At 43.5% G+C, this 16,426-nt stretch overlaps 3 protein-coding genes across 5 annotated transcripts in view; 2 read left to right on the forward strand and 1 right to left on the reverse strand.

Moving 5' to 3' along the window:
- The window catches only part of LOC108889745 (dedicator of cytokinesis protein 3-like), a 144,103-nt gene that overhangs the window by 17,564 nt on the left and 110,113 nt on the right, over positions 1–16,426 (reverse strand). Inside the window, 13 exon segments of the mRNA XM_051067373.1 lie at positions 966–1,136; positions 1,436–1,517; positions 1,901–2,001; positions 2,444–2,527; positions 2,673–2,770; positions 2,860–3,031; positions 3,290–3,396; positions 3,943–4,105; positions 10,988–11,112; positions 13,065–13,190; positions 13,651–13,739; positions 15,298–15,445; positions 15,646–15,706. Of these exon segments, the coding sequence (XP_050923330.1) occupies positions 966–1,136; positions 1,436–1,517; positions 1,901–2,001; positions 2,444–2,527; positions 2,673–2,770; positions 2,860–3,031; positions 3,290–3,396; positions 3,943–4,105; positions 10,988–11,112; positions 13,065–13,190; positions 13,651–13,739; positions 15,298–15,445; positions 15,646–15,706 (1,527 nt within the window).
- The window catches only part of dynlrb1 (dynein, light chain, roadblock-type 1), a 231,357-nt gene continuing 218,489 nt past the window's right edge, over positions 3,559–16,426 (forward strand). The window contains exon 1 of the mRNA XM_051067377.1: positions 3,559–3,570. The gene's annotated coding sequence lies outside the window, so the exon portion shown is untranslated. The remainder of the gene's footprint in view (positions 3,571–16,426) is intronic.
- Positions 4,789–10,862, forward strand: LOC108889747 (CD276 antigen homolog). Of its 3 annotated transcripts, XM_018686370.2 has the most exons (7): positions 4,789–5,187; positions 5,482–5,671; positions 6,372–6,701; positions 7,493–7,543; positions 9,515–9,799; positions 9,885–10,034; positions 10,491–10,862. In XM_018686370.2, exons 2-7 carry the CDS (start codon positions 5,617–5,619, stop codon positions 10,556–10,558), a joined length of 939 nt encoding a protein of 312 aa, XP_018541886.1. In that variant the 5' UTR covers positions 4,789–5,187; positions 5,482–5,616; the 3' UTR covers positions 10,559–10,862. The 3 variants fall into 3 exon arrangements, with proteins under 3 accessions (XP_018541886.1, XP_018541885.1, XP_018541887.1); XM_018686369.2 differs by lacking the exon at positions 4,789–5,187 and having other exon boundaries at positions 5,213–5,671; XM_018686371.2 differs by lacking the exons at positions 4,789–5,187; positions 7,493–7,543 and having other exon boundaries at positions 5,213–5,671.

Here is a 16,426-nt window from a genome sequence, read left to right on the forward strand (position 1 = left end):
ACCATTCAACATCATTAAAACACACAGGTCTGATCAGAGAGGAGGACCTCCAGTGGTCAGGTTTCAGTTCAGTGGACTCAGAGCTCAGAGTTGTATGAATGAGATGTGAGCAGATTTGATGTGAGTCTGTGAGCTGAGGTGAGACTGACTGCAGCTGGGGGGGTGAAGTATGTGTTTATATGCAGTTAAAGGACTGTGATGTGTGGCAGGTTTGTAGAGGAGCAGTGACTGAGCAGTGAGGAACGTGTGTTTCTGAGTGTGAACGCAGACAGGGCGTGGATGTGCAGGATCACAGGTGTGTGTAAGTGTGTGAGGTTAGGGCTCACAAACAGCCAGGTGAATGAGGACTCTGGGCTTCACACAAGGAACGGAGGTGTCGTGGTTTTCATCCAGACGTCTACTTACTGACAGTGGAGACGGCCGCAGAGCGTTGGAGCTCCAGGCCTGAGTGCAGTTGGCTTGCCCGCTGCCAGGAGCCTGTCCTGGGGCAGGGGGCTGGGCTTGGCCCAGGGCAGGGGCTAATGCTAAGGGAGCAGCAGGCCCAAAGCCAGGGCCTGGGGCTTGATTTGTGCCTGGACAAGGCTGGGAGCCCTGTGGTACACGGGCGTGGAGGGAGGAGGCCCGGGAGGAATAATAGGGACCCAGTGGATGGAACAAAGAATTGTGGGAGATTGAAAAAGGTGAAGGAAGGAAGCAAGGAAAGGTCCGAGGTACAAGTAGAAAGAGGTACATACAGGAGATAAGAGTCAGATTAAAGCAACTAAGAGTAGATGGGAAATAAGTTAAAGAAGAAACTAAACTATAAGCAGATAAAATCTAATCATGGGATTATTTATAAAAGCAAATCATCTAAATTACAAAGACACAAAACAGTTTCAGCTGTGGACAAAGGTGACAACTAAACAAAACACACTGAAGACTCTGTAGAACTCATGTTGTTAGTGTGTGTGTGTGTGTGTCCTTACCTGTGTGAAGATGAGGGTCTCTGAGTTGCGGCTGTCCAGGCTGAGGACGAAGCGGATCGACTGGAAGAGTTCCTGGATGCTGGTGCGAAACTGCTCCTCCTCCATGCCACAAGTGGCCCGAGAGTAAAGGATCCGAGACTGGACAATAAACTTAAAGAGATACTCCAGAGCCTGAGAGCAGTCAGAAACATTAACACAGCGTTAACACACAAACTCAGTGGACACACACACACACAGGCTTATTTAAGATGGATAAAAACCTCAGATCTGAACCGACAGCTGCAGTGTGTGTCAAAACCATCCTCAATAATTCACACTGTCCACCATTTGAGACGGATGTTTGAGTCTGATAAATATATCAAGGTGCTGTCCACTAAACGCAGCACGTTCTGTACATCATCAGCTCTGCCTTCAACGTGACACAGTGGTGAATATACACAGTTTGCACAGTGTCAGTCAGCAGCTCTTACCCTCATGGCTTCCTGTATGTGGTCCTGTCTGACCACCTCTGCAGAGCGGTCCATGTACCACTTCAAACAGCGAATCAGCTCTCTGTAACACAACAAACATTACACACTGCGTTTAAACACCTGAGCCACACAACGCTGAAACTACCATCTGTGAATCTGTGTCACACTTATATTCTTTTATTCTGTCCATGGGCCAGGGGAACACAGCTATGAACACAACAATCCAGCAGTTACACAGCAACATTATCATTAACTTCTGCTGGGTTTGTGTCCATCTGATGAATCTCTCTGTCTCTTTAGCTGCTAAACTGCTGCTGATGGGTTATAGCTGCTTTAAATAAACAATTAGCACAGCACAGGACACGCATCAGGAACACACACATGTATCTGTTCACTTCTAACCAGAGTGTTTTCAGTCTTTGGAGTCAGAGTCACAGGATTAGTTAGAGAAAGTAAAACACTCACTTGTAGGCCAATGCACCAGCAAAGTGTTTCTGGATATACGTGTCCATCACCGGCCTGAAGTGGTAATATTTACTGTCCCTGAGGAGGTTTATGATGAACACCTGAGAGAGAGAGAGAATAATTCTTCTTTAATAATAAATAAACAAAGATAAGATAATAAACACAGATAATACACTGTGTATGATCAGACAGTATAATGGGTTTACTACTAATCAATCAGTTATTTGCACAGTCCATCGTATAATAAATCTGATCTGAAACCTGATCAAATGTAACATTGAGAGAAACCTGTATAAATATGACAAACTTGAACTTAATATTGTCACTGAGCACATAAAGTGCTGCCAACGCGTGGATGCAGCTACAAGCAAGATCTGAGTTTCTGTTTCCATCATGTTAATCAGACAACTGACATGATGTGAACAGGGAGTCATATCTGACTTCACGAGGACCTGAACTTGAAGAGGTCTTTTTATTCTCTGTTTTCCACCTGAGTGACTCAGTGAGCCTGTGAATTTCCAGTTTTCTTCTCCACACACTCACCAAGGACTGGAACACCAGGGGTCCATATTTGTCTGTGTTGTCATCCAAGATGGAGAATAAGGTGTCCAGAATGTCTTGGAGAAACTGCCACACACACACACACACACACACACACAGTCAGTTACAGTTACATCTGCTGTGACAGGAAAGATAACAGTGCACACTGAGACATTAAAGCTCTGATCCATGCACAATAAATACAGCACATACAGAGGAGACTAAACCTCACCTTGACTATCTCCTCTCCGCTGACGTGTCGCAGCCGGCCGAGAATGTCCATGACCCGGTCTGGATGGGCCTTCCACTTCAGCAGGGCCAGGAGGTCCACTGAAACACAACAGCGATGTCAACTACCAGAAAAGATGTGGTAACATCTACATCCACCAGGAATGAAAACAGGGTTTTAAATGAAGTACCATTCTGAGTGAGCTTGGTGGAGGAGAGCTGTGTGGAGATCCAGAAGGTCTCCTTGGTGCTGCGCTGGAAGATGAGGCTGGAGGGGATGGAGGGACAGCTGTTGAAGTCTTCCTTGCAGCAGGGCAGGCCCAGGTACAGGGCGTGGTTACTGAAGGTCGTGTTCTCGTCACACTGAGGCCGAGGGAAGCCAGGAGTTAGATGGAGACAAAGAACGGTAAATTCTACCATCAAAGGTTTAAAACGCTGGTTTTCTCTGTTCAAACACACAACATGTGAAATATCAAACTGACAGCTGGTAACATGAGGGGTTGATACGTCTGAGGTCTGTCAAAAAGACGACCACTGAGCTCCTCCTTCATCTTAAAGGTCCGTCTGTCAGACCAAGCAGGACATGAACACAGCGGTAACACAGCGGTAACGTAACGTGACCTTGTAAACGTAGAGTTCATGGCTCTCGTCTGACAGAGTGGTTCCATCCTCCCTCATCAGAGGAGTAAAAGCAAAACCAAACAGCTTCTTCTCTCCTTTGTCCTTTGCTGTAGAGAAATGAAAAGGGAGGAGAATCTTCTGCCTCATAAATGCATCATTTCATACAGTAAAATCAAGTTTTACACAGCCCACAATCAGCACATAAAACAAAAACACAACTTACATTTTTACTTATCAAAGTAGCACTGCAAACCACACTACGGAAACAACTCAACACTGGAAGTTCAACACACATTTCTGGGTTGTGTTTGAGTAATTCTTCTGATCATGAGTGTTTTATTTTTTATTTTTTTGCCAGGAACTGACATTATTTCATTGTTTTCCTTCCTTGTAGCAGGATGGAATATTTTTCTTGGACATTATTCACTTTGAAATAATTACATAGTTTATATCACAAACTATTTACCTCCATGATACAACAACAAATTAATCAAACCACTTCAGCCACTGCTGCACCTGTCACTGACACAGGTTATATATATATTATTGATCAGTTTTTGAATTCTAATTAAATTTAGCATTTGGTGTCATTTCAGTGTTTAAAAAATATTCAAACGCATCCCTCACAGAACAAAGGACACGAAGTGACTCACTGGAGCAGTGTCTGAACTCAAAGCGCAGGTGGGACCCTCGGAAACGGTCGATGGGAATGGGCAGTTTAATCACTTCGCTCCATCGAGGGCTGTTGTTGTGGTAAAGCACGAAGGAGCGGTGCTCGGGCACGTTAAGCTCCCCTGAACCCAGACTGATGCAATCCTGCACACACACACACACACACACACACACAGAGGAAGGAAGACAGACAGATTAACATGCAGTTATACAAAGAATTTCACCCTTTCACCAAGTTAAGACCATGACTGTCACCATAAGGTGATATTATATTATTATTATATTGATTTTATTCTTGTACTGACACCTGTGGATAACTACAGTCATTGTGGTGGTTCAGTTATTGGCTTCATTACACAGACTTACTCAACCCCACCGCTGTTATGTGTCACATGTGGTAAATCAGATACATAAATTAATAATGATCATTTAACGCATTAATGTGGTGGCAAATAAGGTAAAAATAATAATAATAATAATAATAATTAATAGTGTGTAATTATTAAGAAAACGTCGTCGTTATATTTACAATCCCTTCGTGTTCATCTGAGGTGGTGGAAGAAGATAATAATCAATCAGTGTAATCGATAAGAAATTATTCAGAGGGATTCAAACCTTTCCATTTACTTATTTCCTGCAGCCTGCTGCACTTTCTACTGTGATTGTACTGTGTTGTTAATAAAGTTTAAAACGCCGCTGAAGCGTAAGATACCCCACGGTCGACTTCATGAGTGCGGGTTAAGGCTGGTTAATGTAGGTCAACGCCGCCATGATGAGTCACACAGAGTTATATTCTTCCACTAAATCTCCGGGTTGTCAAATCGATCGCAGTTACGCAGCAGGGCCGGTTGTAGGCAGGCATATATGAGGGGGCAGTCAGAAATGTGAAGGGGGCATCATATGAACACATCATCCTCCAGCACTTTCCCCCCTGTGCTTATAGTAACATGTTCTCTTCATTGACTTAAATGATTTAAGTCACTGGGTAGCTGAGCGGGCTGCTTTGGGGCAGCGCTTGTTGGTAGAGGTACAGGAGAAGCAGTACTTCCTGATGCTCAAGTAGTAGTTATGCTAGCTGCTGTCTCTGTACTAGCAGGAGCATCATTGCTACTACTGTTAGCACAGGCAGGAGCAGCACTACACTTTTTAAAAGCTCTGAAAAACGGATGCATTACACAGCATTAACTTTCTCTTTGTGAGCTGCAGGAATCTGGAGTGGAAAATAAGTAAGCTGACTTTGTAAAAACCGCTGTGATTAATTGAAACAAAGCAGTGCAGAACTACAGCCGGGGGCGGCTTTACATAGGGGTCTGTCAAACACCGGGCATTTGTCTTCAGTCTGTCACATGCGGCGGACGTGGACTCATCTCTGTGCTTGTTGTGACTGAGAAAACGCAGCAGCTTTCGGCGTTTTTTTTTCCGCTACTGCAGATAATTTTGTCAACTTGTAATGTATTAATTTTGTGAGTATAGTAAAAACGTGCTCTCTCAACTTCTATTTCTATCAATTTTGATTTGAGGGGGCGCTGCCCGCTCTTGTCCCTGCGTAGAGCCGGCCTCGTTGAAATCCCATTTATCCGAATCCAGCCGCGAGGAAAGAGAGAGCGAGCGACTGTTAGACTGTCGGTAACAAAGTATCGGAAGCTAAAGTTGCAATGGCTCGTCTGTGTCTCCTGGTTTTGACGGCAACAATGTTCGGTGACGGACACGGTAAGAAACATCTTCACACCGCAGACAGACAGACAGACAGACGCTATAAATATCAGAGCTGGAGAGACGTGGAGCGGTGAACAGATGAGTTCACTAATGTGCAGCATCTTTAGCTTCAAACGAAAGAAATGTTGCGCAGCTTTTTCACGCAGCTGATGATCAGAATAATGAGAAAACTGTTCAGCTCTGTGTCGTTACTTAACGTTCACGCTAAGTTATTTAAATATGTGTGAAATATTTACAGTGAATTCATCTGTGATGTTTATGATGGAGGCGGAGGAGGCTGCCGGTCACTCCACCTCTGATCATGTGCTTCTACAACATCTTAGAGATCCTGAACATCACGCTGTCTGCTGTGTAAACCACAACCAGAAATAACATACATTCATCCATCAACTGGAAACTCTAATCTGCATGTAGAGCAATATGAAGCTGTGATCAGTGAGTAAAGCACAGCACACAGATTTCAGCCTCTGTGGTCTGAGAGCTGTAGCTGTGTCTGCTCAGGGCTGTGTGTATGTGCTGGACTGAAGTTACCAAACCACTCCCTCACCTCTCAGGAAGAGCAGCCTGTTATTGCTCTGTTGTATATAAAAAGTCTTCAGAATAATTATGTGAAACCTGTGATACGTGTAAACCTGATTGTATTTTCTGCCTCTTGATTACTGTGCAAGTATAAATATCTCCTTTTTTCCTCCAGGGCCCAGTGTCACCAGAGTGGTTGTGAAAGAAGGAAACGACGCCACGTTGCCGTGTTCGCTCAGCACCAGGCAGAACATCACGTCCGAGCTGTTTGACTGGAAGAAGGACGGTCAGAAGGAGGTGTTCCTGTACGCTGGGGGTGAAACTTACTCTAACGGCCGCATGGGTCAAGATGCCCAATTCACAAACCGCGTTTCACATTTTCCAGAAGAACTGAGCCACGGCAACAGCTCCATCATCATCAGAGATGCAGAGGTGGCCGACAGCGGAAGCTACACCTGTGATTTTCCACATCTGGAACAGAAGTCTTACATTTGGCTCGTTGTTAGTGAGTACATTATTATCAGCTTTGGTTTTCAAACGCTCATTTCACCGAAGGCTTGGTTTAACTCCTTTAGTTTATCTTGTAAATTCAGTCAGTTTTCAGCCTGAAAGTAGGGCTGCAGTGTTTAACCTCTATGTTTCAGTATATAGTGGTATGACAGCGGCTAATACAAAATCATTAAATGTGAAACTGGAACGTGTGTCTGAATCAAACTGGTTATTTTCTCTCGTGTGTTTTAACCTGTGATTGTCTCCTTCCTCTCTCTCTGGGCTCACGCTGCTCAGCTGGGTCTGACCATGTAACTCGTCCTGCTGCACGTCTGCTTCTACAAACGTCTCCTCAGTCCTGCAGGAAACGAGCCTTCGCTTTGTCTTAATTTTCTGCTTCTATGGGTGAATCAGGTGACTAACAGAAACGCCTCTACTGCATGCTCTAACTTCTCCCATCACATTTATCCGTGTGCTACCTCTGGGCTTCAGCGTGGCTTTCCAGTCTCTGGAAGACAACTAGAAGAACATTCACAGACAGACTCTTAGTCCCCTCAGTCGACTAATTCAGGAAGTTTAGTGATCTGGCCTGGTGTTAACTGTGCACCTGCTCTCAGATATATCGCTCACACTTTCATCTCATTCACTCCTGCTCTCTGTCTTCATTTTAATTAGACTGTCTGCATTAGTCAGGAGTTGGACGACATTAACTTACATTTTCCATCACCTGGCCTCTCAGCTGTGGCTGTAATGTTTTACCTCCCCACTTTAGATGGAGAGACATTAACGCTCTGATGTGCCTTTTAGATCGTGACCCACAGCGCCCTACCTTAACAGACCGATCAGGAGAAGTCAGGGGTGAGTGTCCCTACGTCTGCAGCATGATATCATTCACAATACACTGGGCAATGAAAATGATGAGCTTAACGATCTGAAACTCACAGTTATTATATTTAATATTATTTATATTATTTGACCAGGGCATTGTAAAACTTTTTATTGGTCAATCATCATTAAGAGGATGGATGTTTTTTTGGCCACAGCAGAACAAGTTGTAAACACAGCACTGATATACTATCACTGATGAAGCTGATGTGATATGTGTTTAGTTCAAGTTCATTCATTTCTAGGGATGCACCGATACCAAAACCAGTATCGGGTCCGATACCCTGTTCCTGTACTTGTACTCGTAAAAGTATTCCAATACTCAGGAGAAGAGGGAGAAGATGTTAAGAGACAACCAGTGAAAATAACAGAGGCTCTGACCCAGTACATTGCTCTTGATGACCAGCCATTGTCAGTTGTTGTTAACATGGGATTTAGACGTCTTCTCAGCTACTGGAGCTGAGGTATGAGATCCCTACCCGACACCACATCACTGACACAGTGCTGCCGAAGCTACATGACTTTGTGAAGAGGCACATCCGCAGCCTGTTGCAGGACATTTCAGCTTCAGCTTCACCACTGATATTTGGACGAGCAGCGTTAGCCCGGTGTCCCTCATCAGTTTAACTGCACAGCAGATTGACGAGGGTTTTACTCAGCGAAGAGTCGTCCTGCATGCAAAACAGTTTAGGGGTTCGTACACCAGCCAAGCCATCGCAGGTGTGTTTGTTGACATGCTTCAGACATGGAGGTCCCTAAACGTTCTGTTCATGTTGTACGTGATAATACGTGATGTACTCCCGAGCCTGCCGTGTGGCACACACACCCTCCAGCTGGCTGTTAATGAGGGGCTGAAATAGTTGGACATTTTAAACATTCCACCTTAGCCTACTCTGCCTTGAAGATATTCTGTTTGTTAAAAAAAGATGCAGCTGAATGCTAAAATGTCAATAACAGTACTTCTATTTGAATAAAATGTGTGGCAGTGCCATATATAATGGAATGTTCAAATGTCAGTCACAGCAATTTCTTACAGCCAGAGAATGAAACAATATCTGATGTTTTCAAGTAAATGTACAAAGTGTAATGGCATTAATAAGTACTCATATTGGTACTCGGTATCAGCAAGTACTCAGATCCAAGTATCGGTATCGTATCAGTTTGAAAAAAAGTGGTATCGGAGCATCCCTATTCATTTCTGCTTCTCAGTGGTTTCAGGCAGCACACTGTGATCACAAGTTCAAAGGCAGAGCAGCTTCCTGACTAAACTTAAGAACAGTTATTGCTCTTTGCTACTGGTCCCTGTTCTCTCTTTATTACACACAGCACATGCACAACAACTAAAACTCTGCCCCTTACTAACCACACTAATAACCTGTGAAAGATATCCCTTATCCTTTATGCAAACTCACACATGAAAGGCGGGGTGCTAACCACTGCACCACTGTGCTATGATCACATCACTCTCTGACAAATAAAGCCCTGATGACACATCCAAATTTAGATTAAACTGCATCTGCTCTGTTGTCCTGTTCTCGGCTGATTTCTGAGACCTGTGCTGTGAATTCTTTTTCCTTTGGTAAAAATGTTTGTGAATGAAACTCCACCTCCTGAACAGGTGGTGTTTATCAGGTGGAAACGAGTGATTTACAACAAGTTTGTTCAGTTTGGATAAATCAAACATGAAACACTCATATGAGCAAACCTCTCAGAAACAGTATGAAAATGTTCTTGGATCAGGGCCTGTGATATTTATCAATATCAATCAATATGGAAATAAATAGAGATATTTTTGGCTGAATTGCCCAGCCCCATTCACAGCGTGCTTTTCTGCTTCCCTCTCTTTCTCTCTCTTAAACACAATGTACAGAACTGCACATCCACAAACAATGAACATATGAATGAACTGTTCTTTATAAGCTGCTGTTTTTACTGTGTTCACAGGTGCAGCTCCAAGACCATACGTCACGATTGTTAATGTCACAGAGAAAGAGGCTGTGCTGCAGTGTGAGGTTCTCAGGGCTTCTCCAAAGCCTAAGGTGAAGTGGCAGAGCAGTGATGGAAATGTCCTCCCTGCTGAGGAGCCACATGTCTCAGAGAGAGGAGGACGCTACGACGTTACCCTCCTCACCACCGTGACCAAGACAACAACCAACCGCTTCCGCTGTGTAGCCACACAGGAGGACATTGGCCATGTGACTCATGCTGAGATCACTGTGACTTTCTGTGGTGAGATTTCTTCCAATACTTTAAAGATCCAAAGAGCATGCACAGCGCTTTGATTCTGACAGTTAGCTGTTTTATAATGTTTCAGAGAGTACCTGTGGGGACTCTGCTCACAGATGGAGCCCTGTTGGAATCTGTGTTGGACTCGTTATTGGAGTTGTTCTGACTCTTGGAGTTGAGGGTCTGGTCTTAGCTCTGCATGGCGTTCCAAAGTGCATCACAAGACGCTTCAACAAAGGTGTGTTCTTCTCCACATGTCTGTGATATTTCGGCTCTATCTCAGGACCAGCATCTTCACACTTGGTCTTCAAACAAACCATTTTGCTCAGTTGTCAGTTTATTAGGTACACCTGGCTAACTCTAATGCAGTCTAACACCTGCAGTAAATCCTCCTCATGGTTGGTTTGTGCTGAGATATAGTCTGTGGTGTCTCTGTTATTTAGCCTCCCCTCACTGATATAAATGGGAAACATCTGTTAGTATAATGTAATTCAGTTAAACAGCTGAAGCTAAACAATTGAGTGGTCATACATACAGCTGAACCAACACCTCTCTAAACCAATTTAAAGAGAAGAGAATACATTTATCTGTGAGGAATTTGGTTCTGAATACATACTGTATCAGAACCAAATTCACTTTTTGCACACTTTGTGTTGTAGTTGTAAAGCCGCATTATTTTTTTGTTTGTTTTCAGGTTCACCTGAACAGAGGAATGGTGTCCCACGAGAAAACGGTTCTGCAGCGGTGCCACTTCAACCCTAAGTTTAAAGAAATTCAGTGACGCCACAGATGAGTTCAGTATTTTGTGAGTTAACATGGTGGAGGGCTTTGTGTGTCCTCGTGATCTCGTCTCCCAAGACAAATAGGTCCCAGAGACCAAAATAAGATGAGGAGGAGACGCAGGCTCAGACTCCAGGTGTCGTAATGTGACTGTCAGACATCGTTGGTAACTGATGTAGTTGATAAATATGCAGGAGATTGTCAATATGTTTACTGTTGACGACAGTTTTGAGACGGTGTCCTGCAGAAAGGCTTTAGTTATTAATGCACATATGACCCAACATCTTAGTCCTGTTTAGAGTGCCATGACCAACATGACCAAGAGTGCAAAGGAGTGCACAAGTAAGGAAATGCACTGTGTGCGGCAGACAAGACTGCTGCTATATTTATAAAGCAGGACCACCTCCCTACCTTGAGGATCTCTCCATCGGCATAAAGCACGTAGACGGTCACTTCGATGTTCTTCTGAACGCTCTTCCCTCCTCTCTCGAAATCGCCTCGCTCCAGGGTCAGGTACAGGTCATTACGGATGTCACCTGAGAGCAGAACAGACACAGTAACAGTTTGAGGAAATCCACGTCTGTGTGTGCTTGTCTTTCATAAAGGAAATGAAGACATCCAGTCTCTTTTAATACTGGCAAGGAAAACGGTGAACTGGGTCTGAGAAAACCCTGCTTCTGTTTCATGACCTGTGTTAGTGTGTGTGGATTCATTCATCATTTCAGCCTGTCCTTACAGAGGATGGGAGTTAAATACTTATTCCATCACTGTCTGAGGAGCAGTGTGTGACACGCATGTTTAATGACTGTGAAAGGTCTGAAGGACACATCTGCATATGTCAGGTGTATAAATGCAGCCTTGGTGTTTCCTCAGTCGTCTGAGAGGATTCAGGTTTTGTGTGTTTCTGTGGCATGTGTGTCATTACACAACATGAAGCTGCTGGTTTTGTTCTCTGAACCTACGCAGATATTAACGAATAAGTGGGACTTAAATTACAGAACAGGGTTGATGGAGTGTAGTGACAGGAAGAAAGATGTGGAAAGAGAAAACCACAGCAGAGAACACATTTTACAGAAATGACTCATCAGTGGAAAACGTCTCAGACAGATCAACATTCAGCTGAAAGGAGATTTTGGAGCTCAGGAGCACGATAAGGCTGCGAGCACAAAGAGAAATTCAAGTCATGTATCTTTAAAAAAACCCTGATGTCAAAGACTTTGATGCAATCTGTCAAATTTCTGCTGCTGTCATATAATCCTTTCGTGCTGGAGGAGCAGATGTACTTGACATGTTTTTGTCTGACAGTGTTGGAGTGGAAGCTACATGTATAAAAGGTTGTTGAGGTGACAACCGTTCATGTGACTCTCCAGTTAATGTGTTTATATCCGTCCAATAAAAAGTGACAAACTAAAGCACAAGACTTTTCCTTTTCATGTCAGCATCATTCTGAGCTTTTCTAAATACAAACAAGAAAACAAAAGGAGAGAAAACACAACAAGACAAACTGCAGTTTCTGTTCAGCTCAGTGTGCAGAAAGTGCAGAGCTGCTCAGTGGACACGGACACTAAACTGAGTGATGCTTTGCATATAAATCCAGCCAGTGCTTCAGTATGATGTATGGCCTCATTCCCCAGACACTGAAAGACTCACACACACACACACAGTTTGCGCAGCTATCCTTATTAGGACGTTGCACTGACTTCCATTCATTGGGACAGCCTAACCCTATCATCAACATAAATCACCTAAACTTAACCAGGACCTCCAGAACTGGTGTTCCTTCTCAGTAGGACCAGGCTTCAGTCCCCATGAGGACTGCAGGTCTCAGGTCAGTGTTTGAGGTGACAAAAACGTGGGCGTGCACACACTCATACACCCACACACACACATAAATAAAAGTGGACCACAGAGCTACAGTGAAGTAATAACATGAAGCAAAACTTTGAATAATAACAATAGTAACATTTACTCATGTAACAAGATAATGCATTTTTTATACTAGTAAGACTCTGTCTGTCTGTCTGTCTGTAAAAGCTGCTGGAAACTTAATTTCCCTGAGGGAGTCATCCCAAAGGGATCAATAAAGTCTAAGTCTGAGAGATCTCTCAGTTTATCAAGTTGAGGCACTAAGTACTTGTAATGCAGTTACACCTGAAGAAGTCTTTTTACTTTAAAGGCAGTTTGTAGTATTTTTATTTGTATTGTTATTTGTTCCTTGATGAGTCGTATGAACAGCTGATAGAACGTGGATGAATCCTGTGAAGGTTCATAATGCTTCCTCAGTTCTGAACAAAAACGTCTCGAAGCCTATTTGTTATTTTATCTATAAATATTAGTTAATAATAAGAAAAAAATAATACGATAAAAACTGATGCAAACAGACATGGAATCAGTTCTACTGCTCACTTTTTCTTGCATTTGAAAATGGACAGAGGTGGACATGTTGTCGTGCCTTGACAGGGCACATGTGGCTCAGTATGTGACTCACCTGGCATGATGACATCTGGAAAGCCCAGCTTGCGTGTGATGGCCACCCCCCTGCTGAAAATGAGCGGGTTCTCTCTGCGAACCTGCTCCATGTCGCCTCTCAGCAGCTGCAGGGAGATGATCAGACCTGCACAGACAAACAGAGGACAGAAAGAGCGATCAAAGGGTTGACAAGCAGAGGAAAGAGGGAAGAGCTGTTAACTGTGTTAAACAGGTTTGCATTCATCCTGTCACCTCTGAAATAAGATAAAAGTGAGAGTGACTCCTCTCAGGCTGATCCTGAACTGCAGCTACATGTCTGAGAGATTTCATTCTGGGGCCACAGGAGTTCACAGGAGGCTGAGAGGCCCCTTCACTGACACCAATTAAGACGATTTTCCAGCTGATGTCAAGTGATGACACGCACATGTCAGTCAGATGGCGAGCTGCGCTCCTGGGAAGTTTGTGTGATTGTTTTATAACTGACATTATGAGTTCTGTGTTTGTGTGTCCAACTTGTGTGTGTGAGAGATGTCTGTTTCCAGCCATAATCAAAGCAGTGTGCAGAGCTCACACACACACACACACTGTCCGTCCGTCTGTCCTACCGTAGTTGGTGCTGGGGGCGGTGTATTTGGTGCTGGACTTGCGGATGATGTTCTCATGGATCTGGTACCACTCGTTCTCGTTGTTACACCTGGAAACAACAACAACAACAACAAAAGTCCAAACTGAACAGGAAACGTTTTTCTACTCAGAGACAACAACAACATGAAGGTCTCGTCTTTTTACTCCACACCGGTTCATTTCAAGAAAGTAGTAACTTCTCTGTTATTATGTGAAGTGCTGACATGAAAAACTATGAAAAGGCTGATTCATGCTCCATGTGGATGAGGATGCAACAAAGTGCATACAATTTCTATTATATAATAGCAGCTAAACCAGGGTCTGAGCTGTACTGAAGGCACGGCGCTCCATCCAGATTCAGCTGGACAGAGATGAAGAGGAACAACTGGCTGGTTCCTGTGGTTTTTATTATCATGTTGTTGCTGATTTGTCATGTGGCACCAACACTTTTTAGTCACGTCAACGTCTCAAGAAGCTCGAGAAGCACGACGCCCGGGGTCCACACTGAGGATGTGTAACCACCCGAGAAGCATGAACCATCCTCAGGAGTTCAGCTAAGGCAACACACACACACACACACACACACACACACACACACACAAACAGTCACTATTGCATCACGTTGTGAGCACTGCAGGGCTCCTGGAGGCAAGTCTTCTGAAGTTTCAGCCGAGGGGGATATCCTCATGTCTGCCATCAACTGTGTGTGTGTGTGTGTGTGGTGTGTGTGTGTGTGTGTGTGAATGGCAGAGTGCTGATGGCATTGTAAGACTGCAGAGACTGCTCAGTGACAAAACAGTGAAGTGGCTGTCTGTAGCTTATGGGATTCTCTCTCTCCTTTACATAATGTCAGAGAGAGAGAGACTGAGAGGCTGAGGTCTTACATGATGTTCAGAATAAAGAGACAAAGGGAAGAGAGAGAGGAAAAGGTAGATAAGATATGAAAAGATATTTCATGCAGCCGTTCTCACTTGTCTTTAATCTTCTGGTCTTCTTCCAGCTCTGACTTTATCTTTAACATTTATTTTTAACATGTCTCACTACAACACGTTCACATCAGAGGAATAAGATCTACTGCTGAAAGAAACTGTCATCGCAGAGCCATGTGTGAGTGTGTGTATGAATTCTTCCATGCTGTTTACAGTTAGTACGTGTGAACATGCAGTGCTCTCTCTTGAAGCTGCTGATCCTGGACTTTGTGCTGTCACTCTCTGCTCTATTTAAAATGAAGGAGCTGTTACGTTAAGTTGAATGTCTGGTTTGTACCTGCTGGTACTGCTACTGTATTTGATTCATTGTGGTCTGATGACTCAGTTTAGTGTTGTATAAAATGTGTTTTAATCAGCAGATCTTCAGAATGAGTCGATTGGGCTAAAAGTAAAGTTTAGTAGGTTAAAGCAAGTTATAAATGTGGTTATAAATGTAGTTTAAACAGTTGGTGAGTTATTGTCTGATAGTTTTGTCAGTTTGTTGTCACATGATACATCTGGGGAGCAGTTGTATGATTCTTTAACTCTGCTTTAACTCTCCTCTTGTGTAGCTCCATCTTAATGGGAAAATAATCATGGTGTATGTGTGTGTGTGTGTGTGTGTGTGTGTGTGTGTGTGTGTGTGTTGCAGCCACTTACGTGTAGACTTTAAGGACAAAGTCTTTCTCCTCTTTGAGCTCAGAGATGGTCTGCAGCACGTCGCTCATGGCCAGGACGGCGCAGCCGTACGGCCGGCGATACTGAACATGTGGAGGGCCCTTCTTACTGTCATTCAACAGCATACGGCCTGAAACAGGAAGAGTGTGTGTAGATCACATTCATCCAGCAGAATACAAACAGAAATGTTTCTGATTTAGAAAACAGGAGAAGATTTTAGCTGTACAGATGTTTCATCAGCTCCTGTTGACTGTTCCTGTGTAGGTGTTGCAGAGGTTTTGTCCTCCCTCCTGTATGTTATACTGTATACCTTAGGAACTACAATCTTACCTGTTCTGATGACTTGTGAAACAATATAGAGATCTCTCTTCATGTCTTTGTTGCTCAGATCCTGCAGAGTCCAAGAGAAAGAGAAAAACACAAAGTTACTGAAAATGTGAGTTAAAGAAGAAGAAGAAGAAGAAGAAAAGCCAGAGAGGGAGGAGATGATCTACAGCAAACAAGATTTATGTTCAAACCTACAATGTAGAAACACAGGGCTGCAGGTCCTTTTAAATATTTGCCCCTGACACTGAAACAGCAACTGAAATGAACTGTCATGTTTTACCTGTTTTTTTTAAATATATATTTTGGGGGTTTTATGTCTTTATTAAAGAGACACCAGGAAATGAGGGAGAGACACAACAAAGGTCTCTTGTTTGTTGTTGTCTCTTTGCTTTGTGTTTCCACTCGACCTTGTGAATCAGCTTTGCACAAACCCAGTGTGTTTTGCTGCATTACTAAAAGCTAAAACTAATATTGCTGGAATGGGTTTTTCATAATTGCTGATGCACTCATAGAACTGCATGAGCAAACTGGAGGAGCTTTTGTCCTCCTCCTCATAATATAGCAATGAAAAGATGTTTACCACAGCAGGTGCTTTGTGAATTTTTGCTGATGCACATGATTGTGACTCAAGCTGAATCCTCTGCAGGCTGATTCCCTGACAGAGCAATAGGGGGCGCTGCATCCCTACTTGTATCTTCTTCCTCCTAGTTCCTCAGCATTGAGCTTAAACTAGTTCAACCACCTGCATTTTGAGCGTGTGCTTTACATTGTTTGTGTGTGTGTG

The sequence above is a fragment of the Lates calcarifer genome, unplaced genomic scaffold (assembly GCF_001640805.2).
Source record: "Lates calcarifer isolate ASB-BC8 unplaced genomic scaffold, TLL_Latcal_v3 _unitig_1631_quiver_445, whole genome shotgun sequence".
Lineage (NCBI taxonomy): Eukaryota > Metazoa > Chordata > Actinopteri > Centropomidae > Lates > Lates calcarifer.

Coding starts and splice junctions, on each gene's coding strand:
- LOC108889747 (XM_018686370.2), top strand. CDS start 5,617: ATGGCTCGTCTGTGTCTCCTGGTTTTGACGGCAACAATGTTCGGTGAC. Junction 6,702..7,492: donor TTACATTTGGCTCGTTGTTA/GTGAGTACATTA, acceptor TGTGCCTTTTAG/ATCGTGACCCACAGCGCCCT. Junction 10,035..10,490: donor CACAAGACGCTTCAACAAAG/GTGTGTTCTTCT, acceptor GTTTGTTTTCAG/GTTCACCTGAACAGAGGAAT.